Source organism: Cygnus olor, chromosome Z, assembly GCF_009769625.2.
Source record: "Cygnus olor isolate bCygOlo1 chromosome Z, bCygOlo1.pri.v2, whole genome shotgun sequence".
Classification (NCBI taxonomy): Eukaryota; Metazoa; Chordata; class Aves; order Anseriformes; family Anatidae; genus Cygnus; species Cygnus olor.
This window is the reverse complement of record NC_049198.1, coordinates 42,137,703-42,163,495: the sequence shown is the minus strand read 5'-3', so window position 1 is coordinate 42,163,495 and position 25,793 is coordinate 42,137,703. Positions and strand designations below refer to the sequence as shown.

At 38.3% G+C, this 25,793-nt stretch overlaps 1 protein-coding gene across 10 annotated transcripts; it reads left to right on the top strand.

Annotated features, from left to right (window-relative positions):
- The first annotated feature begins 268 nt into the window (after positions 1-268).
- On the top strand, positions 269-25,573 carry KIF27 (kinesin family member 27). Of its 10 annotated transcripts, none has more exons than XM_040542342.1 (20): positions 305-416; positions 588-709; positions 1,865-2,259; positions 4,231-4,431; positions 5,240-6,198; positions 8,739-8,882; positions 11,160-11,366; positions 12,036-12,196; positions 12,588-12,721; positions 13,273-13,428; positions 13,763-13,861; positions 14,487-14,692; positions 15,056-15,253; positions 15,600-15,713; positions 17,339-17,515; positions 18,166-18,381; positions 19,425-19,631; positions 20,404-20,602; positions 21,077-21,241; positions 23,496-25,573. In XM_040542342.1, exons 3-20 carry the CDS (start codon positions 1,950-1,952, stop codon positions 23,957-23,959), a joined length of 4,317 nt encoding a protein of 1,438 aa, XP_040398276.1. In that variant the 5' UTR covers positions 305-416; positions 588-709; positions 1,865-1,949; the 3' UTR covers positions 23,960-25,573. The 10 variants fall into 10 exon arrangements, with proteins under 10 accessions (XP_040398273.1, XP_040398281.1, XP_040398282.1 ...); XM_040542343.1 differs by having other exon boundaries at positions 310-519; positions 588-661; XM_040542341.1 differs by having other exon boundaries at positions 310-519.
- The last annotated feature ends 220 nt before the right edge of the window (positions 25,574-25,793 follow it).

Sequence of the window (25,793 nt, the reverse complement as noted above, 5' to 3'; positions counted from 1 at the left end):
GCCGAGCTTCACTGGAGCCGTAAGGAGACGATGTCCTACATGACGAGCGCGGCGATGTACGCCGCATTTAGCACCCCTGCTTTAATTAAAGCGCGCAGACCACAAGCAGGCGTCCCCCTTCATCCTTCCCGGGACTTGAGGGCGGGGTGTGCGCGTCCCTCGGGGCCGGGGGCTGCTCCCCGGAGCCCCGCCTCACACCCCTCACACCCTGCGGCCGACGCTCCGCCCGCTCCGCCCGCGCCCTCCTGCCGCGGGGGGCCGCTGTGCGCGGCGGGGCGGCGCCGCCGGCCGTTTGCCGCCGACCGTTGCGGCCGTTGCCGGCGGCCGTTGCCTAGCGAGGCGCTGTCAACAGCCGTGCGAGCGGCCCACGCGCGGCCCGCCGGCCCCACGGGCGGCTGCCCCGAGGCCCGGACCAGGTTTGGAGCGGGGAGCGACGGGGACGGGGCTGGGGGGAGCCTCCCCACCCCGCCTCCTGCCGCTTAGCCGGCATTTTGCTTTGCGTTTGTTTTTTAGGAAATAGTAAGTAGGATCTCTCCCCTCCTCCGCCCCTCCCCGCGACTTGTTTTGTCATTTATTTCTTTGTTTAGGTATAATTTTGGGAGGCGGGCGTTGCCAGCCTTTTAAAGCAGGCCTTGCTGCTGCATACAAAGAAGGCACCTGGGTAAATAAAGACAGAAGCCCACCAAAATGCGGTTGGGATCTGTAGCTAGTAAGGTTAATTGGTTGCTCCCGATTGCCGTGCCCTTTATGAAATGAGCAGGATTTCAGGCTCTTGCTTATCTTCCCTGGCTTCCGTCTGCTCGGCTCTGCAAAACGGGGCTTTTTGTCAGCTTCCAAAGTTTCTCAGCTCTGAATGGACAAGCCCTCAAAGCAAATGAGTGTAAATGAAATGCAAAAACTCTTCTCTTTGCAACCACAGAAGACTATGACTGTTTAAATCTGGCTGTGTTTTCATGAAGGCTGAATTTGATGTGCTTAGCTCATGAGTTCTGCCAGTTGGGTAACAGAGCATAAAGGCTGTGTGGGAGTTCAGCAAGAAGGAAGTTCAGCAAACTTTCCTTTGCACTGCAAAACCTCCTTGAATGAGAATCAGCAAAAACAAAAGATGTGTTTGGGATCCAGCAGTATTTGATACCCGTACAGGTTTTTGAGTGTTTCTGACATTTTTAAAGAAATACTATTTGATGCTTCTGTATTGTCCTTCAGAATGCATTTGTGGGGGGCATTATGAGGAGCCATGGTTGCTGAAATATGTAACTAATAAAAATTAATTACATTAATTTTTAATGTAAAAAATGCATAAAAAGATGGATTAAAGTCAGAGGAATGCTTTGTGTGTAGTCATCACAAATATTTAAAATCATACCTGCCATGTAAGCAACACGACAGCTTTCTCTGTGCTTCTGAAATTATAAATACTTGGCCCTTGTAAGCAGAAGGTGGCTTTAAAGCACATGTGTGTGTATAGGTGTAACTTCAGGAGAAAAAGGTTTTGTTTGAATAATTTCTGTTGCCTATGCAGCAGTAATGTAGCAATGAGAAAATAAGATTCATTGTAAGTATATGCTTTATCAACAGCTTATTAACAAGGTCTTACAATATTGTTGCTTCATATGGCAGTATAATGTCCAAGTAGAAAGTCTGGCAACTTTCAAACTAAAGGTTAAGTCTGCTAGCTTAGAAGCTAATAGAAGCAAAATTAATTTATGCACTGGTTTAACAGTTATTAATATATCTGCTTTTTTATCATAGTTACTTTCCAGAGTGTAATGGCGCTTATGTATTCTTTGGGAAACTCTTCAACGTTCTACTTCAGCAGGGAGTTAATTCTTTATTATTTAACTCGGAAAACATTTTTTCTTAGGTGCAGAAAATTGCAAATGAAGTGAACACAGGAATTGTAAGAGATCTTGTAATGACTTCATGAATACTGAGTGGGGAGCACAGAGATGGAGGCCGGCATGGAGGAGATCCCAGTTAAAGTTGCAGTAAGGGTCAGACCTCTGCTTTCCAAGGAAGTACTTCATAACCACCAAGTGTGCGTGAGATTAGTCCCAAATACACAACAAATTATCATTGGGAAAGACCGTGTCTTCACTTTTGATTTTGTATTTGGCAAAAACTCAACCCAAGAAGAAGTTTATACAGTTTGCATTAAACCTCTTCTAGTGTCTTTGACTGAGGGATATAATGCTACAGTATTTGCATACGGACAGACAGGTTCTGGGAAGACTTACACCATTGGAGGTGGTCACATTGGTACGTTGTAAAAAGTTTTTTTGTGTGTGTGAATAATATCGTTCTGCAAGTTAAGTATTTAATATATAGCAGATGATGCTTGAGAACTTTTAAGGGATAATGAAAAAACGTATAGCAAAAAAAAATAATTCCAAAGTTTATGTGTTAGTTGAAATGTTCTAAACACAAATTCTGTGTGCATTAGGCTATAATGAAAGTATGAGAGAAAAAAACAATTAGTAAAGTGCTCTTTCCCATTCTCCATTCTAACAGGCAACTTAAACTAGAACTACTTTCTGAAACACAGTGCTTTAGAAATTCTCGCTACATTTATCCTACTTAGAAAGTATCTGCTTTAGGTAATTGTATTAAGCAAACTCACTCTTGGACTTTTTTCAGAGACTGGCAAAGAGATTTCACATATAAATTTCGTGGAATAGAGTCATAGAATGGTTTGGGTTGGAAGGGACCTTAAAGATCACCCAGTTGCAACTCCCTGCCATGGACAAAGGCGTCACCCACTAGACCAAGTTGCCCAGGGCCCCATCCAACCTGGCCTTGAACACCTCCAGGGATGGGGCATCCACAGGTTCTCTGGGCAGCCTGTGCCAGTGCCTCGCCACCCTCTGAGTGAAGAATTTCTTCTGAGTATCTAATCCAAATCAACCCTCTTTTAGTTGGAAAGCCATTACTCCTTGTCCTATCACTACACCGCCTGACAAAGAGTCCCTCCAGAGTCCCTCCCCAGCTTTCCTGTAGGCCCTCTTTGGTACTGGAAGGCCGCTGTAAGGTCTCCCCAGAGCCTTCTCTTCTCCAGGCTGAACAATCCCAGCTCCCTCAGCCTGTCTTCACAGGAGAGGTGCTCCAGCTCTCTCAGCATCCTTGTGGCCCTCCTCTGGACTCGTTCTAGTACTTCCACGTCCTTCTTGTGCTGGGGGCCCCAGAACTGAACACGGTGCTCTAGGTGGGGTCTCATGAGAGCACAGCAGAGGGGGACAATCACCTCCCTCAACCTGCTGGCCACGCTGCTTTTGATGCAGCCCAGGATGTGGTTGGCTTTCTGGGCTGCAAGCACACATTGCTGGCTCATGTTGAGCTTCCCGTCAACCAACACCCCCAGGTCCTTCTCCTCAGGACTGCTCTCAATCCATTTTCTATCCAAGCTGTACTTGTGCTTGGAACTGTCCCAACACAGGTGCAGAACCTTGCATATTGGCCTTGTTGAACTTTATGTTGAACTTCAAATTTTGCTTTTTTAAAGGCAGGTGTCTGAAACTCTACTATTCAACTTATTTGGTATTTCCAAGTCAGTGTTTCTCAAACACCTGAGACTGGAAACTACTTTTTTTCTGTACTAGTTTGCAGAAAAATTCTGCAGCTTCTGCATGTATACGTTTTTGCTTTCTGACTTTCCCCGGAATCCTGTATCACCAGCTCTGGCTATCTTCCCTTCCATATTGAGAAATGTAACAATTTGTTTGTCTGTTCTGTCTAATAAGAGAGAAGAAGGGGAGTAGCAGGAATTAGAAGACTACCTGGATTTTTCTTGGTCCTTTTCTTATACTCCTTAGACTAGTCTGTATAATCATCTCCACTCTTCCCCTAACCAATTCACCCACTTTGATATTTTTGAAAGTCTGAATTTGAAACCCTGAAAATTATGTATTCGTTCTTTCTGCAGAAAGGATTTGAAGTTTTATCATTAATTCATTAGCAAATTTAAAATATTTTTTTCTTCTAGCATGATTTTTTACTGATTTAATTTTCTCTTACTCTCATACCCGCAGAAAATAGTAAAGTTCTGTATCATTTCCATGCATTTCTGATCAACAGAAAAGCAAATATTTACATGAAAACTTGGGAAAACTGAGCTCTTCCTATTCCTTAGGATATTGAGTGGTAAACCTCACAGACTTCTCTTTAGTTTCAGTCTTTGTAATTTGTGTGGCAGAATGACTGCAAGTGTCTGTGACATCTGTGTTTATATTTTAGCATCAGTTTCAGAGGATGAAAAGGGCATAATCCCACGGGCTATTCAGGAATTATTTCAGCATATTTCTGAAAACCATAACATTGATTTCCGTGTGAAAGTATCTTATATAGAGGTTTACAAGGAAGAACTTCGAGATTTATTGGAGTTGGAGACCTCTGTGAAAGATTTACATATCCGAGAAGATGAAAAGGGAAATACAGGTAGGATTTCAGCTCTACTTGGTGCATTTGGTTTCTGTTGTGTGCCCTAATTATTCTTTCCATCTCTTGAAAAGAGAGCTTATCGATGACTAATACTAGAAGAAGTCACATTTTCAAAATACAAATTCAGTTTAGCTGATCTGAAGCAGTCTTGATTTTAGATTCCTATGAACAATATCGATGTTCCTCCAGGAGCAGCATCAGCTGATAAGGTAGTACTGTTACTGTTTCTGCAAATTCTGCATAGAAACACAATTGTGCATGATTATTCAATTGAATGAATGTTTTAAGATTAAGCCTTTGCTTCTCACTTCAAAGTTATATTTGTTAAGCTACTTATACTGTAAATATATGCTTCCATTCCACTAAGAACTGTGTTCTTAACATAGGCTGGGAGTCACTTTTACTACAAACTTTTAAAATTTCTGTCTTTTTTTTTTTAACTGACAAAGTAAGCTTTGAGCTAGGTTTGCTCATACTTTTTTCTAGATAGCACTAGATTGCAAATTGCATAAGATGATGTGTAAACACTTAACGCTGTGTATTCTGTTTAAGATATTGTTTCAAATACTGTGACAAAATATGCCCATGTATTACGTTTCTGCAGGTTTCAGATCTGCTGTACTTCATGCTTTCCACATACTGTTTTATTTTATTTAGCTGTGTGCTACGACCTTATAATAATGCAGGCTTGTATGCTTCTGTGATTTGTGTTTATAGATTGTCTATTCATAATTGCTGTAAACTTTTACTGAAAAGTTTAGAATTAATTTAATTATTCTGATTTTCTTTGTTTTGGTGTTTGAAGTGATTGTCGGTGCTAAGGAATTCCAAGTAGAATGTGCAGATGAAGTGATGAGCCTGTTGGAAAGTGGTAATGCAGCTCGTCACACAGGCACAACACAAATGAATGAACACTCTAGTCGATCGCATGCCATTTTTACTATCAGTATTTGTCAGAAACAGTCTGCAGAGTCTCAAAAAAACAGTGATGTTCCACAGGATTCGTCTTGGAAATCAGTCCAGATGATTGCTTCAAAGTTCCATTTTGTGGATTTGGCAGGATCAGAGAGGGTGACAAAGACCGGAAATACCGGTGAACGATTCAAAGAATCAATTCAGATCAATAGTGGTTTGTTGGCCTTGGGAAATGTCATCAGTGCTCTTGGAGACCCAAAAAGGAAAAGCGTACATATTCCATACAGGGATGCTAAAATCACTCGCATTCTGAAAGACTCCCTAGGAGGAAATGCCAAGACTGTCATGATAACATGTATAAGTCCATCTTCATCAGACTTTGATGAATCTTTAAATTCGCTCAAATATGCAAACAGAGCCAAAAACATTAGAAATAAACCAGTTGTAAACTACAACCCTGATCAAGACCGGATTGATGAAATGGAACTTGAAATCAGATTGCTCCGAGAAGCTTTGCAGAACCAACAAGTCAGTAATCAGTGTTCACACGACGTAAATCAAGAAAGAACCCGAATCAGTTTGCTAGAAGAACAGCTCACCCGGCTCCAAGTTCAGTGCTTCAGCTACAGAAACTGTTTAGATGAAGCCTTCCCATTCCTGGTTGATTTGAATGATGATGTTAGCTTAAAAAGAAGTCATCGGGACAGGTTGCAAAGTTGGATCAACATGGTACGGGAAGTAATGAAGGAAGCTCTCACCGTGCAGCAAATTGACACTGGAACCGGGACCATGCAAGAGCCCCATCACATCACAATTCTTCAGCTGAAGAGAGAACTAAAGAAATGCCAGGTATTTCATTATAAGTTGATTGTTTAGGTACCTGTGAACAGATCAGAAAAGCTAATCTGTGTCTGTCTTGTAGGAGGAGGAGATAGAGTTCCAACAAGTTAGAATTTTATAAAATCAACCCATTTTCAGTTTTCACACTGAATTCTGGTAAGCCTGTAGATTGTTACCTGGCAATTGCATACACAAAGTCTGGCTTTTCTTGGTTCTAATCATTCTAAATTACAGCTATTTTATTTATTCTTCATTTTTTTTCTCTGGCTTATTGTAAACCTCTGCTTCCCAGGTTCAAAACAGTGTAAGAGCTGGGTTTAAACTGAAAGATACCCAGGTAAGCATTACATCCACAGCTAGGAGGAGATGGTTAGGAAGATACTAAAATAAATAGGACAATAAAGGCTCTTGAGCAGCTCTTAAGATTTGTCTTTTCTTGAAAGATATAGGTAAGCTAGTTGTACAGAAGTATCTGTCTTTAGAATGGTAAGACATAGTGTGTCTATACTTTTCATTTGGCTCCTAAAAGTTTTCTGGAAGGCCAACTACATTTGGAAGTAACCTTCAATCACTATTGGATCACTTACCCAGAAAAACACCTGAAAAAAACATTATTATAATTTCTTTAGGCTCTTATTTGAGATGAAAAATGAGGAAGGCCATCCTTAGTTTTTTGTTTGAGAAGTGTATTAATATTATGATTGATGCTGAGATTTTGTAGCCACATCTCACAGGACACTGAAGAAAGTAATTGGATTTAAATACCCACTTTGTAAAGTAGTGTTGGTTACGGGTACATTATTTCCTTTGGGAGAAAGAAACTTGTCAGAACAAAATCAATAGATGAGAAACAGAAGTAAAGGAATAACTGGTAGAAACCACACATAACCACTTCTGAGGGGAGCGGCTGATTCCCCAGAGGGCCATGCTGCCATAACCACAGGGACCTTGACAGCTTAGAAAGGTGGGCTGACAAGAACCTCATGAAGTTCAGCAAGGGAAAGTACAGAGTGCTGCACCTGAAGAGGAACAACTCCAGGCACCAGTGCATGCCGGGGGCCACCTTGCTGGAAAGCAGCCCTGCAGAAAAGGACCTGGGAGTCCTGGTGGACACCAAGTTGAACATGAGTCAGCCATGTGCCCTTGCTACTAAGAAGGCTGGTGGTTTTGTTGGCTGCACTAGGCAAAGTATCACTAACAGGTCAAGAGATGTGATTCTTCCACTCAGTGAGGCCACACCTGGAGTAGTGTGTCCAGTTGCAATTGCAAACTGTATTTTGTGGTGCGTTAAACACAGCATAGCCAGCCAGTCAAAAGAGGTGATTCTCCCGCCGTATTTAGCATTGATGTGGCCTCACCTTGAGTATTGTGTGCTCAGGGGCTCCACAATGTAAAAAGAATGTTAAGATAATTGAAAGTGTGCAGAGGAAGGCAACAAAGCCGGTAAGAGGGCCGGAAGGCAGGTCCTGTGAGGAGAGTCTGAGGACACTTGGGTTGTCGAGTCTGAAGAATGGGCGGCCAAGAGGCGACCTCATGGCTCTCAGCAGCTTCCTGAGCAGGGAAAGTGCTGGTCTCTGCTGCTGGTAACTGAGGGAAGAATGCATGGGCATGGCACAAAGCTGTGGGAGGGAAGTCCACACTGGACATCAGGAAAAATTTCTGTACCGTGAGGATGGTCAGACACTGGAACCGGCTTCCTAGCAAGCTGTTTGGTGCCCCGTGCCTGTTAGTGTTCAGGAGGCATTTGGGCACTGCCCTCAGTAACATGCTGTAACTTTAGGTTAGTCCTGAAGTGGTCAGCCAGTTGGACTTGATGATCTTTGTAGATCCTTTCCAACTGTTCTACTCCATTCTACTTTATTCTGTTCAGTTCTGGGCTCCCCCATGCAATAGATTCAGGGACATACTGGAAAAAGTCCAGCAGAGGGCCTCAAAGATGCTTAATGGACTGGAGCACCTCTCATTTGAGGAAAGGCTGAGAGGGATGGGACTGTTCAGTCTGGAGAAGAGGAGGCTCAGTGGGGGATCTTATCAATGTCAATTGATAAGATCAATAGTTGACATCAAATGTCAATTGATAAGATCAATAAGATCTTATCAATACCTGAAGGGAAGGTACAATGAACGTGCAATGAACGTGCAGCCGGGACAAAAGGCAGTGGGCATATACTGGAACACAAGAGCTTCTATCCAAACATATGGAAGTACTTCGGTACTGTGTAGGTGGCTGTGCACTGGAACAAGTTGCCCAAAGAGGTTGTGGAGTCATCCTCAGAGATCTGCAAAAGCCACCTGGACGTGGTCCTGGGCAACCTGCTCAAGGTGGCCTTGCTTGAGCCGGGGCTTATAGCAGGTGACCTCCAGAGGTCCTTTCCAGCCTCAACCGTTCTGTGATTCCGTGATGGGAGAATTTGCCATATATACATCACAACTTTGCAGTTCCAATCACATCTTTTAACAACAAATGAATATATATATTTTTAATTTTCCAACTTCAAGAATAACAATGTCTGCTTTTCCACTGGCTGAATTTTCCTTTTATTATCTAGCAGGCTCTAGCTATGGATGAAGAAGTATTCAGCCAGAAGGATCATGAATTGAAGATATTGCAGAATCAGATAAAGACATTAATACAGGAAAATGAAGAGCAACTGGAATCTTTAAAGAAGGCTCAAGAAACACATAGATTACAGGTATTTTTCCTCCGGCGCATATTACGTATATCCATATCAAACAATCCTTCCACTATAGGAATGCACTCATTATTTCAAGACAGATCCTTCAAAATTTTTTTGGACGTAAATACCTACCAGTCTTACAAGCACCTTGTTTGAATTAGAGCTGTATGCCTTAATGAGCTGAGATCATCTAGTGGATGAATCACAATACTGTGATTCCTGAAGTTTGTATATCAGCCTAACTGTGCCACAGCCTTCCTGTATGATATTAAGTGATTCATTCACCCTCTCTTTGCTTCCTGCCTTCCTCCAGATCTGTATTGTTGCTAAGTTGTTTCAGGACGATTCATGATTTAGGACTTGAAAGGCTTTTAAAGATTATTTAGAATCTCAAAAAGACCATAAAGTTCCTACAGAATGCTGTAATTGAAAGGCTGTATAGAAACATGTTTTGTTATGTCTTTATTCAGTGTGAGAGTTAAGTATTGTTGCCTTTTGACTTTGTAAGACAGAATTTCATCCTAGTTTTCTGAGAGTTTACTGTTACAAGAAACTGAGTGACATAGTGGAAACACTGTTTGCCTCCTTCCCTCTCTAGATCTTGTATGTGCTAATGAAATTGTAATGGGTAGTAAGTGAATATAGCATTTCAGGATCCAGGAGACCATATGTAGGATAGTTGATAGATCTGGCTTTTTTAAAGGGAACAGCATAAACATGGCTAGCTAGTACTCTTCTCCTTATTCTACTTTTTCTCCTTTTTCTCCTTTTTCCTCTTCTTTGCTGATGGCTTGGGGAGAGTCAGTGAATGAAAGGTAAGTATACTAGTCACCATCTTTTCCTTCCCTCTGTTAACTTTTTTTCTGTTCTGTCATCTCTGGATAGGCTTTTTTGTGTGTTTTCCTTTTTTAACCCATACTGCATATTGTCAACTTATTAGACTGAAACAATCTATGCTTATAATACACATAGATGCTTATATATGATTATGCTTATAATCGTATCCTATGGAGGATACGAGGCAGATGTTATGAACAGAAACAGTCGTACTGTAGGCAAAAGATCACAGCTGCCACTTTTACTTAAAAAACAGAAAAATCAGTATAATAATTAAATCAAATGCTTGTATCAAATACTTGTGTCAAATGGTTTAAAGTTGTATGCAAAGGAATGTGTTATTTCAGTGATATATGATAGAATAAGAACTGTAAAAGTGGCATGTAAATGTACACATGTAGTGATTTAACAGGTTATGCACTATGGGGTTGTATGTACAAGGGCATAAGGGACTTAAGGGCATATAGGGATTAAAAAAAAAAGTTGCAAGGTGGAGTTGCCCATTACTGCTTCCAAAATCATAAAATGTATGGTATTCATATATATATTCTTTTTCCTGTGACACAGGAATATTATGTATTGTATTCCAACAAAATGTCAATTTGCGGGACATTGTCTATGTATGGGGAAAGGACTTGCAGTCTAAGAAGACAAGAAAAAAAGAATAAATACAAAATAAATGATTCAAAGTAGGAGAACGCATACTTTAGTTAACTACCTCTAGCAGTTCTTCAAATTTCCTGTTGTTGGTAGGCAAGATTTTAGATGAATTCTGAAAGGAACAGAGACAATTGAAAATCATATGGTCTTGGCCTTATGGATGAATCAGTTCAGTGAAGATATGTAATTTCGAACAATGCACAGAGATTGCTGTAGGAAAGGCAAGTAAGTTCTTCAAACTAGCATTACCAACAAATTTCAGGCTGGGTAGAAAACAAAGTAATGGTTGATACAAGGGATCCTGGGATCGTGTACATGTTTATGTTTATTAATAAAAATAATCTTTCAAGTTGGACCGCTCAAAGAGGAAGAGGAAGCCTGTGTACATTTCATTATTTAAACTCAGACCATGTTCTTCATTTGAACATTTTTCTTGAATTACCATTTTATTTCTCCATGAACACACAAATAAGGCAAGCAGGGGCTGATAAATATGTCATCTCCTTCTCTACTTCTCACTAGATGCCTAAATCTAGCTGATATAACTTATCTAGGACAGGTCCTTTAGAGACAAAAATGTCTCAAAAAAAAATATTGGAGTTTGGGGAGAGGTAAGATTCTACTTGGCATGCCAGAGAATTTTCAGTTTGTTGCAGAATTTGCCTGTGCACTGCAGAAGAATTTAGAGTTAGTGAGTGATTTACAAGAAGCCTGACCTTTATAATGAATTTAGAAAGGTATGATGCAGACCTGATGATCAGCAACAGCTTTGCTTTTTTTTTTTTTTTCTATGAGAATGAAAAAATGGTGGACCAGCAAATCCTTATTGATCAGCTAAAAGAAAAATTAGAGAAGTCTGTGGTTGTGAAAACTTTGGACTTCTCAAGTGCTTGTGGAGATGGGCCTGCTGTTACTGCATCTGCAAGAAGGCCATATAGTGTCCCACTCACAAAGAGTCTGCTACACTCCTTTCATCCATCTTCAGGGACAGAGACGCGAAAGGTAAGGTCTGCCTAAACATTACATTTTTTTTTAACAGTTATTGTTCAATAATTAGATTTGACGTGACAAATTATGGTGACTTTGTCAGCTGCTGTTTAGCTTCCCCATTGAAGACTCTGAAAAAGTACTTTCTAATGTCTTGTAACACATGCCATGCCACAGTTGTCCAAAATGTATGGGCTTTCATTTTGAATCACAGAATGGCTGGAGTTTGAAGGGACCTTTAAAAATCATCTAGTCCAACTCCCCTGCCATGGACAGAGATATCTTTCACTAGATCAGATTGCTCAAAGCCCCATCCAAATTCACTTAAAACACAGAATTTATCACAGTGATAAAGCTGTAGTCTTTTGTGATCTTTTCGTGGAATGTTTAACAGTTCAGATAGGAAGCATTACCAAAATGAATGATTATTCTGTATTGATACACTGAACATTTTGGGTAACAAGTTGGTAACAGTACCTTCTTTTGCACTTGGGACAAGTGTTCTAAGCAGAACCTTCTCTTGCATAAACTTCTGGTACACAGGTACTCAGAAATATTATTTAAAATACCTGCAATTTTGCATACAAGGTCAGGTAGTGAAAGACTTTTAAACTGAAATACTATTGGAATATCAGTAAAGAATTACTAAACTATTACAAGTGCTTTTTGGGTGCTTTTTGGCAGGTGTATACCAGTCCCCCTGCTTTTTCCCTGGCTCGGATGATGGCAGGATTCCGTGCTCGTAGCCAGATGATACTGAGCTACTTAGAAGATCAAGATGAAGTCCTTCACTGCCACTTCTCTGATCAGAGTGATGAAGAGAAAGAAAATACAGACAGTAAAAAGTAATTTAAGTAATTTTTTTCTCATTTAAGTAATTTTTTCTTTAATTTTTGTTACAGATAAATATATAGCAAATATAATTTTACTGCTTAATCCTACCGTAATGTGAGGCCATTTGTGATACTACTTAAAATAAATTTGCAGGACCAACTGGGCATATTATGAAATTAGTTTAAGAAACACATTTTTTGATGTGATAAAGATTGCATGATCCTTGTTTCGGGGACAGAATCCAACAAGAAGATCGAGCAGGGGAAGAAGATGGTGCAAATGCTTATGTAAGCTTTCTCAGTTTGGCACTCTTCTTTTTAAGATCATGTACTTTATATAAAGCTGAAAGAAAAAAAAATCCCTTTGTGTTTGGAGTGCATCGTGTTTTCCATTCTTCCTTAGGCATTCAATAAACCAAACATGGACACGAAAACGGGCTTCTCTGTGCTTTCCCTTTGAGCTAAGTGACATGAAATGTCAAGTAGACAAGTCCAATTTATGTAACAAATCTGTGCTACAGACTGATACAGCCACAGGTAAAATGGAAGTCATGAGAGTAAATTGTGTTAGATATAATATCAGAATATGCAATAATGTCCTTATCACATGTAATTATTTTTCCCATCAAAATGTCTTTCTTTGCTACAAATACTTTTTTCATTATAGCTCAACATAAATTTATTTTTAAATTATTTTCCTTTTCCCTTTTCTGGAACTGACATTAGTGACCTTAATGTTTAAGTACTACTTACTAGCAAGAAAGCACTTCACATACAAATCTCCAGTACTAGTTCAAGAAAAGGAAACATGCTATTATTTCATCAGAGATGCACTGAAAATGCTTAAATAATATTTTTTGTCTCTCTCAGGTTAGCTGTTTCTCTTGAAATGCTAATGCATGCTATCGTTTCCCTATTTAGACAGACGTCAGGGAAAGACTCTTTGCACTACTCTCTCCTTTTGACTCTTTCGCTTCATTTTTAAGAATTCTACACATACTATATTTCAGATCACTGTCTTTTGGATAAAGAGTGTATTCCTTTTTTTTTTTTTTTTTTGTCTCCACATTCCTTTGTTTTCTTTCAAGGTGAAGAAATTGACTGCCTCCAGAAAAGTCGTGTTTTTAACATGCAGAAGCTAAAGAATTCAGAATTGAGACTCACTGAGGCCAAGCAAAAAATGAGAGAACTTGCACTTAACATCAAAATGAAAGAAGAACTTATTAAGGAATTAGTAAGAACAGGTAAGTGGCTGTAAAATTGAAATGAAGACATTCAGAAATAAGCAAGAGAAAAGACACAAAACTTCTGAAGTCCTGCATGTCTTAGTTTTTATGTAATTTTCTTATGCGGGAATACTTCTGGTAACTTAAAGATTCATAACTTCTATGAATTACTTGCTATGACTGCATTGAAGGCTGCAAATTTTTATTGCGTCCTACTCTGCTGTGATATGCGGATTTGTGCGTTAAATATTTTTTGTGTTTTGTAGCTTACTGTGTTTATCCACCTATAGTGTAATTTTTCATGTATGCTTAGTGCAGCTGATCTCTTCATGGACATGTGTTTGTCACACAGTGTCTGGGATAGGAGAGAAGATACAACACTGTGCTGGGAATGCTTGCATTCCCATCATAGCAGTAGAGAAGCAGGAGTCAGAAGTGGATGAGGGAAAAGGTCAGTGTCCATGTTAGCCTATATCATTACACACCTGTCCTGATATATATATGCTTGCCAGAAACTTATCATTATGATGACCCTAAAGATCTCTCCTTATCTGTTTCAATCACACTCTTCTACTGTGTACATATTCTCTTGAGGCAGTCTTTTGGCACTGAGAAAGATTCTGTGCTCCCAGTAATAGTACTTTGGGAATCCCAAACAGAGCAAATCAGATTGCCCAAACAGGGCAAATCAGTAGAAACACAATCCAAAGTTTTTTGCTGATTACCGAAAGCTGAGAAATACGCAGCATATTCTTCTGGGGAAAAAAAAAAAAGTAATACAGGCGAGCTATTTTGTCAAAGACTGCAGTAGGCAGAAAATTTTCACTTGATGTGGCACTCAGGTGTTGCTTTCTTTGGTGACATCAGATGATTTATGAAGAGTTCAGATTTAAGACTCCTTCCTTTATCTATATTTCAGTGTTATAAGGGAGCTGTTTGTTTAGGTTTGGAAAACGTCTCAGAAATTTTTGGTTTAATCAGGATGAAGTAAGTAACGATTCAATTACAGGTTTAAGTAATACATTTCAAATTATTATCTTGCTGTTTTAAAACTATTTGTATATGGTGTCTTTAAGGTAAGGATGCACAGTCTGTAAGCAGGCAATATTCTTTGAAGATAACTAAACTGGAACAAGAGTCTGAGCAGGCCAAAATGGAACTGGCTGAAACACAAAAGCAGCTTCAGGAGCTGGAGAATAAGGAGCTGAGAGACATTCCAGAGAAAGCCAAGTTACAAAAAGAGTTCCGGAAGAAGATGGATGCAGCTAAGCTGAAAGTGCAGGTATTTCTGATATGACCATTAGGATTTGCAAATTCCTGTCTCAGTGTCACCTTTGAAATCTGAACACTCTGCTTGTGAAAATCCCACCAGCTTCACACAATTGAAGCTGGTTGGATTGAAGTAGCCAATGAGAACCTTCATACAATTATACCCAGTGCTACTTACCAAATATGTGGTTAGATAGTTCTGTCTTTGATGATTTTACAAAAGCTCAGAGACCTTAGAAATAATGTGTGATTGTTGTGGCAAAATTTAGTAGGTCTTACTCACTGTCCGAACTCACTGAAATAGAGAATTAACCTGAGTCATGTTTTAGTTTTAAGTTTTCCTGCTGTTACGCTGAAATTTTCCATGAACGTTCAGGCTTTACAGAAGAAGAAGCAAGACACTAAGAATCTGGCTTCTCTATCTAACCAAAGTGAAAAACGAGCAATAGAACTTGAGCAGAACGTGGCTCAGATGAAGCATCAGCAGACCCTGCTAGAGAAAAGACTGCGTGAGGAGAGTGAAAAAAAGAAGCAACTAGAAGCAGAGATTCAGCGCGACCAGCTACAAATTAAAGTAGGATTCTTTCTGTTTCCTTATGACAAAGAATGAGATCAACCGGTTTTACCTTTGTTTTCCCAAAGGCAATGCACTATACTACCAGATTTTGTCATTTTAAGTAATTACTTTCTTGACACTGAAGAAATTGTGTATAAATATTTTCACAGAAATCTTCAGTCTTCCTTTCTCTCCAGCTATTTTTCTAAATGTTATTATGTGATGTCTAGCCCTGAGTTGCAATTTTGCATGTAAATTAGGTCAATATTTCGGATTTTATAATTGTGTAGATTCTGGCATTAAATGTGTTTGAAAAACAGACTGATGGAGGCAGAAAGAAAGTTTTGTTTGTTTTTGTTTATAGGAACTTCAGCTTAAGATGGAACAACAACAGAAGATTCTTAAACTTAAAGACAGAGAGATTGCTGCATTTAAAAAGAAGAAAAATAATTCGGTGGGAACTTTACAGAAATCAGAGGTAGCTAATCTATTCCAAATCTGTGTGGACACTGAAAAGAAAAAGATGTCTTTATTCACCCCTTGTCATCTTTGTAAAGTGTTTGGAAGAAGAGTATTTCATCCTTTTTTTTTTATTTTTTATTTTTTTGCTGTAGCAAAAACTGAGACTAGAGTTGTTGTGGTTTAGCCCGGCTGGCAGTCAAACACCACACAGCCGTTTGCTCACCCTCCCCCCTCCCTCTCCGGGATGGGGGAGAGAAATGGGAAAGTGAAGTCTGTGAGTTGAGATAAAGACAGTTTATTAAGACAGGGAAAAGAATAACAACAATAATAATAATAATAATAGTATTAATAGTAATAATGTGTACGAAATAAGTGATGCACAATGCAATTGCTCACCACCCGTTGACCGATGCCCAGCCTATCCCCGAGCAGCCGGCCCCCCCTCCACCCCGGCTAGCCACCCCTATATATTGTTCAGCATGCCGTCAGATGGTATGGAATACCCCTTTGGCCAGTTTGGGTCAGCTGTCCTGGGTCTGTCCCCTCCCAGCTCCTGCTGCATCCCTAGCCTGCTCGCTAGCAGGACAGAGAGAGGCTGAAAAGTCCTTGGCTTGGTGTAAGCACTGCTCTACAACAATTAAAACATCAGCATGTTATCAGCGCTCTTCTCATTCTAATCCAAAACATAGCACCCTGCCAGCTACTAGGAGGAAAATTAACTCTGTCCTAACTGAAACCAGGACAAGAGTCAAGGAACTCTTGTACTGTTTTTGAATGAAGGAAAGGAGAGGGCTGTAATGTCTTTGTTTTTGCTATGACTTGTCAAAGGTAGTGATTCAAATAGCTGGAAATTCAACAGGTTTGGTTGTCTGGTAGGTTTGAAAGTGATTCTGGTGAGCTCTGTTATAAATGTTGCAAGGTTTGTTTGTTTATTTCTTTTCCCATCTGATAAATATGACAGAGGGCTATGGTTTTGGTTGTTCATAACAGTGTTAGAATAGCAGGTTTCCTGTGCAACAGTGCTACCTGCATGATTTCAGAATTGAACATTGGAACATGAGAGTTTCATGAGTTAACCAAAGTCTTTAGAGGTGAAAATAAATTTAAAAAGTGAAATAAAAGCAACTTTTTAGCCATACCAGCGATATGCCCACTGATAAACTGTTGCTTCAGAGGAGACTTATAATAGACTCTGCTAGCAGGATCAGAACTCCCATTTTTTCTTTCTTTCAGCATCACAGTTTCTCATCACTATATGTTTTTCCACAAATCTTGGTCTTGGGCAAGAATAATGCAATGAGGATAGGCTAGCTGAATTCTTGTGATACCTTCCAAACTTAGTTGTTGTCATTCTATATATGACATCTATTTATATAACTGTTTTTAGGAACATTTCCTTAAAGGCATCTGATAAAATTGTTTACATAAGATATAGTAATATAACATTGCTGAGCCTGTCCTTAAGTCAATCCCATTTCTGTATTATCCTGAACCAAGATTCTGTTGAATAATTAATGTTAAGAATAGAAATGTTGATTTCCCACATTTTATCAGTTACTCTAAAAGAGGAAAAACATAATCATAAAATTCTGACCCAAATAGTCCTTGTTAATGCTCTCTGGATCTCTGTTTAAATTGTAGAAATTAGAAGAGCAAAAGAAATGGCTGGATGAAGAAATGGAAAGAATTCTTCAACAGCACCAACAGTTAGCGGAACTAGAAGAAGATTTAAAGAAAAGAGAAGCCATTGTAGCTAAAAAAGAAGCATTATTGCAAGAGAAAAACCACCTAGAAATCAAGAAACTGAGATCTAGCCAGGTGATTTAAGAAAAAAAAAAGAAAAAGAAAGAAACTCAACACAATTGTAGTGCTGACTGAAGAGACTATGGGGGGAGGGCAGCCAGATAACAGAAGAGGTTTAAGCCATGAAACTTGTGTCTCTAGCACTGCCATTACATTATTGTGTGGCTTGATCAAATCAACATTTAAAACATGAATAATACAATGTAATAACCTTTATTTACATGTTATCCCCCAAATTCTAACAACAAAACAAAATCTGACTTCCAAAGTTCTGTTATTGCAGCGCATTAAATAACGATATCTAAAAAATTGCTCAATGCTTGCAAACTAGAGAACATGGCAGAGAAACATTCTGTATTATTTACTTTGGCTACTGAGAAATAGAAATTGAAATGTCATTGTCACTGTAATGACTAACTCATGTGATATATGTAGAAAACTGCACATTGATTTTTTTTGTTTTCTTTCATCTTTTGAGTAAATAGTAAATTTTATGGTAGCTGTCTACTCAGCCTAAACGGCATCCCTTTACAAGAAGTAGACAGGTCTTCCACTTTAGGATGCGACAGTTTCATGTATATGTTTCTTGGGGAAGGAGTTTTATACCTACAGTCTCTTTCTTTCTTTCATTCTTCCTTTTATTACTCTTTTTTTTTTTTTTAAAGGCTTTAAACAAAGATAGTATGAAATTGTCTACTCGCTTAAGTATGCTGGACCAGGAATTGTGTGATAAAGGAATGCAGCTTCAGGATAGCACTACTGAAGATAAGACAGACATTCTGGAAAAAATTCAGGTTCTTCAGAAGGAAAGGGATCAGCTACTCAGAAGAAGAAATAGTGTGGATGAGAAACTGAAAGAGGGTAAAGTGTTGTCAGCTGAAGTAAGTAACCATCTCTGAGATACATAAAAGTTTTAGGCAATGTTGTATAATAAAGCCTTCCAATCATGACCTAAAATGTCTCCCAGTATTAGATAGTCTAGAATCAAGGAACTGAGGTTGGGTGTTTTTAACAGCCGACATTAAAATACTGCTATAATAGCGCTACTTACATACCAGTGAACAACATTTACATTCAGAGGGACTTACTTTAGCTAGAGTCTGGACAAATGTCACTGGCCTAACAATTATATAATTAGAAATAATGAAACAGGATGTACATCAATTTATCTTAGGCAGATATTTTCATGTCAGGACATAGGACAAGGTAAAGTACTCTAATAGTGATGTCCCTTGATTTTTTTTCATAGGGTTTTGTGAAAGACCAAACCTCACCTGAAGGCCTCCATATAGTTACAATGAAAATAAGCCATATTGTGGATGTTACACACTTGAATTGATCAGTATAATTAAGTTGAAGATAGAATAAATTCATATAAAATACACAGATTTGTTTTAGGTCTTGAGAAGCAGCAGTATGGGCCTATCACTGAGCTGATAGCATGCCAGAAAGAATCCTATTTGCTTCATGCCACAGAATCTTCTGCAATACTTCAGGGCATTAATTTCTGTCACTTCCCTGCACAGATAATGGTCGCCAAACTCCTTACAGATCTGATTCGTTCATTAATTGCTAGTTAGAAAACTAGTTCAACTGAAAAAGTAATAGTAGAAGTCAAACTGTGGGGAGGGGAAAATGAAGGAAGAATAGAACTTCTGCTTTCGTGGTGATGAACCATTTGTTTGAATTCTGAACTGTGGAAGGGATATCAAGACATTTCCTGCTTGCTCCAAACAGGTTCTATATTTGTACTCTTCCTCTTATTTTTCCCATTCCATTCTCTATACTACTAGTAGTAGTAGTAGTATAGTAGTAGTATTGCTCTTAAATTTAGATTCACCTTTGAGAATAAAGTTAATGTTTTATGTACACAAAGATTTGTTTTGTACTTTTTTTACAATCTCACTCCTGTGTTTCTGTGTAGGAAGAACATGTCCTTTTCCAGCTGGAAGAAGGAATTGAAGCCCTGGAGGCTGCTATTGATTACAAGAATGAAAGTATTCAGAGTCGCCAGTACTTGCTTAGATCCTCTTCACAGATCCTTTCACAGAGTGAGGATAATGTAATAGGAAAACTAGTTTCCTTGTCTGCTGATGAGCTCAGAGCTATCCTCTTCAAATACTTTAACAAGGTTTGCTTTGGCTAATGATTAATATTTTATCCTATTACCTGTTACTGTTCTAGATAATGAAATGAAATAGTGTCAAGAAGTAAAGTCAATTTAATCCACTTTCATTGAAAGCCTGCTTAGGTTACTCACGTCTGTTGTTAATTTGGATATTTTGGATCTGTACATCAACATAAAAAAGGATACTTTTGTGTTAATTGTTTGTATCTTGTTTTGGTGTCTTTAGTTTAAAAGGTGTTGCAAATCTGGAAATTTCCTTGCTCCTTTCCACTGCTTTATGCTGCTAACTTCTCAAGTAGCAACATATTTAAATAGTGGTGTCATATTGAAATTCTTCCCACCTGCAGTCTTTATTAATCTCAGGATAGTATTTCTTTTTTCCAAATCCAGTATAAAATCTTTCTGCAAATAAGTGCTTACCGCCATATACTGAAGAATCATACTGACATCTGGAAACATAAAAATGAAATGCATTAGGACTTGGTGTCTCTCTTTTGCCCTTGGGTGAACCTTGGGTGATTTTGTGAACAAGTCGTCTGTGGTATGCAAATCGGAAATTTTCCAGAAACAGGAAAAAACTCTTCTATCAGTTTAAATTCTGCACAGGGCATTAAAAAATCCACTAGTCCATGTGATCAAAATGTACAGAGCTCAATTCTAAAGTGTGAACTCATGTCAGCAGGCAAATCTGTATCTTTTGTATGCATTCATCTATTAAGCAGAACTGTAAAACCATTTGTTGAAATGGTTTGATAGAAGTGTATTTCTTTCTTAGATTGTTGGCCTGCGAGAGTCTGAACGTAAATTACAACTGCAGACTGAAGAACAGGAAATGAAGGTCATAGACCAGGAAAACATAATACGTGAATTGGAATCTGCACTTGAGCACATCAAGTTGCAGTGTGACAGGCAGCTGACGCTACAACACAGAGAACATGAGAAAAAACTGCAGTTGATACTGCATCATTTCAAAGGTGCTTGTTTGTTTTCAAAGGGGGATTGTACAGCAGATACTATCTTTAGTCACTATTGAGAAATACTGTATTTCATATGAAAGAAAAAAGAATATATGAGGTACAAAGATAACATTTTGGCTGTTACTAATTCTGCTGTTGTGTAGGATGCTGATGAACAGACACAAGATGCTTGTATAAAAGAAAAAACTGAACATTTTTAAAAAACTGTCAGAATTGTCATATTTTTATATTGAATTTGCTGATATTGGAAAGCTGAAAGATACCAATCGCATTGATCTTTATCCTCTAAACGCTCCTATTAAAATTGAGACATGGGCTTTTTGATCCTCTGTCATACTAGTTTAAATGTAGACACTGAAAGCAGAGTGTCAGCAAAATACAGGACATACTCTCTCTAGCTGAGCATCTTGATTTTTGGCACAGAGAAGTGAAGTGAAGATTTGGTTCTCATGCTAGTTTTACTTGTCCTAGAACAAGATGGTGAAGGTATTGCAGAAACCTTGAAAGAGTATGAAGTAAAAGTCCAGCAACTGGAAAAAGACTTATTTTTCTATAAGAAAACCAGCAGAGAGCTGAAGAAGAAATTGAAGGGCTTTTTTGGAGAGTCATCCCATCAACTAATGGCACCTACTAAATGTAAGTACGTTATCTTAAAATGCTTTTGTGTTTGTCAGTAGATCATTTGAGGGGTAGTAAACAGACAAAAGTATATCTGTCCTGGTTTCAGTTAGGACAGAGTTAATTTTCCTCCTAGTAGCTGGCAGGGTGCTATGTTTTGGATTAGAATGAGAAGAGTGCTGATAACATGCTGATGTTTTAATTGTTGTAGAGCAGTGCTTACACCAAGCCAAGGACTTTTCAGCCTCTCTCTGTCCTGCTAGCGAGCAGGCTAGGGATGCAGCAGGAGCTGGGAGGGGACAGACCCAGGACAGCTGACCCAAACTGGCCAAAGGGGTATTCCATACCATCTGACGGCATGCTGAACAATATATAGGGGTGGCTAGCCGGGGTGGAGGGGGGGGGCCGGCTGCTCGGGGGTAGGCTGGGCATCGGTCAACGGGTGGTGAGCAATTGCATTGTGCATCACTTATTTCGTACACATTATTACTATTAATACTATTATTATTATTATTATTGTTGTTATTCTTTTCCCTGTCTTAATAAACTGTCTTTATCTCAACCCACAGACTTCACTTTCCCGTTTCTCTCCCCCATCCCAGAGAGGGAGGGGGGAACGGTGAGTGAACGGCTGTGTGGTGTTTGGCTGCCAGCCGGGCTAAACCACAACAATATCAGATAGACATAAAAATCATATTTTTACTGAACTAACTCTTATCCAGGAATGTACTACATCTCCCCGCACTTGCAAAGGAGAGACAACATCAGTTGGTAATTGAGGCAGTGGTATAACGCTGTTCTAAATTCATGTTTGGTTTTCTCTGGATTCGAGCATAATTTCAGAAGTTATAGTGTCAAACTGTTGTGATTAAGAAAACGGTATTTTATTATCTGAAAGACTCTGAATGGCATTATAATTAACAACTGTCTAATATGCCACACTTTTAGATGCCAGTATTTTAAACAATTAACTTGATTTTGCTGCCAGCACTTGATTTCATAGAAGTTACTTATTGGAAGATTGTCAATGAGGAGGTCCATACTTCCAGTTAACTAAAATAGTTCTTTATTAAGGTTAAAAGACATAGACATTTGTAGTAAGAAGATAAGTTTCCTAATGTGATCTATGCTTTGACCAAAAAAAAAGGACCAACAAACAACTATTAAAAGTTTTTAAATGTTCCATGTCCTACTAACCACAACTCAAAACTTACAATTTAAACAGTTCTAGTGTAGGAGCAAAAAAGGTTTAATCATTGTCATTATCTTGGTTGTCTTACACCTCACACTGCCACCACCACCACTTCACATGCACAGTGCAGCTTTCTTGGCCCCGTGTTTCGTCTTAAGGCTCAGCATGACTCATTCTTCCTCTTAACTGATGGTTCTGTTTCATCACACTTGAGGTAGTGCCATGTCTTTGTAACATGTAGACGCTGGTTAGATATGCATCTGTTGCTACCAGAGTGAACTAAGGTTTAGCTCTCCAGGCAGGATAATAAACCTAGAGGTTCATTACTCTAAAGTATGCTGTGAAAGTGTGGACATGAATATTCCAGAGGTTGGACTGTAAATGAGCATGGGGAAGATTATTCTGTGTCTAATACACAAAGAAGCATGTAGTTCAGGACACGTTTCGCTGTGAGGAAACACATACCCTAGCCAAACTATAGCAAAGTGTAGAAGGGTGAATGTCCCTGTGAATTTCTAACTTTTTCAAATACATATGTTTGTAACGTTTGTAAAAAGCGCTCTGTATTTTTGTATTATTACCTTTAGTTATCTTTCCTTTGAATATATTTTGGGGCATAATACAATGTAATAAAAAATTGTTGAGCTTTAAAAATAACAAAAATCCTTGTGTACATTAAATTCATTCAAAGAATATGTTTTGAATATGTTTGAATGTGTAAACGCATTCAAAGAATATGTTTTGTGTGTTCTGCTAATGAAATTGCAGACCGCTTTTGAAAATATGAATAATCTCATATTTTACTGTCATGGTTCAGTTAAGATTGCCTAAATTGCAAGTTAGAATGGTGAAGCTTGTATTACAAGCACAGAGCCAGAGGAAAGTAACAGAATCAGAGGAAAGCAAATCCCTCTGATGTTTTTGTAGATGACAAACTTTTTAACAGAAATAAGTGAGATTACTGTTATTTTTTACCACTTTCATACTACAGGTTACTCATGCTGTAAAACCATACCAACTTACTAATGTTTCCTGATAAAACTTCTAGCTGTGTATCTCCTGATAAAAATTTCATTTTAGGTAACAGTGCTGGTGACAGGGCATCCAGTCAAGATGAATCGCAAGCTGCTTCTGAGGAATTCAAGCTAACCCATAACCCCGAAACCAACAGTCAAGCAGGAAAAATAAAAGAAGCAGACAGAACAAATATTCTGAGAGCACGGCAGAATTCTTACAAGCTTGGAGAAGATGTATCAGAATTTGGATGCAACAAAGAGTGTTTGTCAAGCACTAGTGATGACAGAATAGGAAGAGATGAAGCTCAGCCTTCAAAATCTCATCCTCAGCTACCTTCTGTCACCCACAGAAGAGATACCACAACACAATTTCAAGGAGTAACCTCTGTAAAACTATCTCGCCGAGAGCTACGTCATATCCCTCCCTCTGAATTATCTTTGAGGCGCTCAAGCCTTGGTGCAGGTGTCAGTTTTATTGCTCCAGACTCCATCGAAATGGACAAAAAGTCTAGTATCACTAAGACATAGTTACTCTTCATTGAATTTTAATAGCTGTTGGTACCGAAGGTACTGTGTTAGATTCCTTTGTTGATGGTCTTGTTAAGTAGCAGCCATGGATGAACAACTTAATCCCCTTTAGTTCTACTGGTCACTATCAAGTCATTAGGTGCTTGTGATGTTCACACAGTTTGAGTGAATCTGAGATGGATTTTAATTAATGCAGTATCTATGGACATATCATTCAAAGACCTTTTAATGTTGAAGAAGTAATTTATATTGTTTACTTGTTTTTATTTCACTAACTTAAAATATTTTTCATAAATTGCACTGTGAAGTGCACTGTACCTGTGTAATTTAGGTTTCCTGAAAGAACATTTTGCTTCATTTTATTGGATCAGAAACAATAACAAACTACATAATTTATTTCACTATATAACTAGAAAATACAGTTTCCAGAATCTTACCTAGTATTGATAATGACTGACTTCTGTATGCTTTTTTCAAAATACGTTTTATACAAGCCATGCTTGAGATTAAATTTGGTGCCTAAAGATAAACTTGTTATTGAAAAGGAATGTGAAAGTATTTTAAAAATATATATCTAATTACTTTAAATGTCCTATCGCATGACCCAGAAGTTTTTTGTTTTTCAAAAAAAAATATATCTTTAATTCAAAATAATTGTTATGGTCTGGTTGTGAAATTAAGAGAACTGCTTATTTCACTTGAAGGTTTTGTTTGTTGGGGCTTTAAAAAAATTGCACTTTGGGAATCTCAAAGCGTGTTGTTTGTTTCTGTACCGTTACAGTAGAAAAAAGAGGATAAAATTCAGCATTTTCTAGGTAAGCTAAATGGACAAATACAGTATTTTCTTTGTACTAATTACTCATGTCTTTTTTTTAGAAGATAGACAAATAATTCTTTTGGATACCCTATCTGCTTCAGAGCAAAGGCTACATGTATCCTTTGATTTACTGTTGTTGGTAATCAGTTCAGGATGAAAAGCAAACCTTTTTCGTAAGAGTACAGTACTCACTGAGAAGCATACACTTAATAGCTGCACAAACTTGAATGCAGAGAGCAGAATGTCTGCACTTAAGTGAATTTAACACTTTTATCCATAACTCTCTCCAACATATCAAAAGAGGCACTTTTGAAAGTAAGGTTAGTTTTATATTAGCGGTGGACTACAAGTGAGCATGTTTGAAAATGTTGTTGTGGATTATTAGACGTACTAAGCAAAGGGATTTTTACTCTGCTGTTTTCTGGGCAAGTAGTGTATAGCATGTGTGGCTGTAGATATGAAAGGACTGCATTTTTCCTTGCTGCAAGCACAGAATAAATTTGTCCACATCATGAAGTGGCTGTTACAACATGATAAATGGACCTATTGTCTTGTGGCACATTTACAATTTTTCTGAGTAGATTGCAAAATACTATATTCTAAATGGTTAGGTAAACCATACTTAATTATTCCATCTTGTTCATCTCAATTGTGAGATAAGAATCGTCATCTTTTTGTTGGATTATTTCTACTTTCATGGAAGTAACAAGTCTTGCTAATGTTAAGTTTAATATTAGTGTCTATATTATTCACTCCATGTTTGTTGTCAAAGAGCAATAAACAAACAAGTAAATACAGTTTAAAATGTGTACTTATTTACTACTCTTTATTAGGTGAAAGAATTGCTAAAGGAATTTCTTCTTCGGATAATACTGTGTATTATCATATACCTGACACTACTCTACAAATAAGTATGAATTCCTCTTGAAGTCTGCATAAATGAAAATTCTGTTCTTTATGGATGAAACATAAGCAAGAGGTAATGTAGGAAACATACAACTCAATTGGTGGTAGATG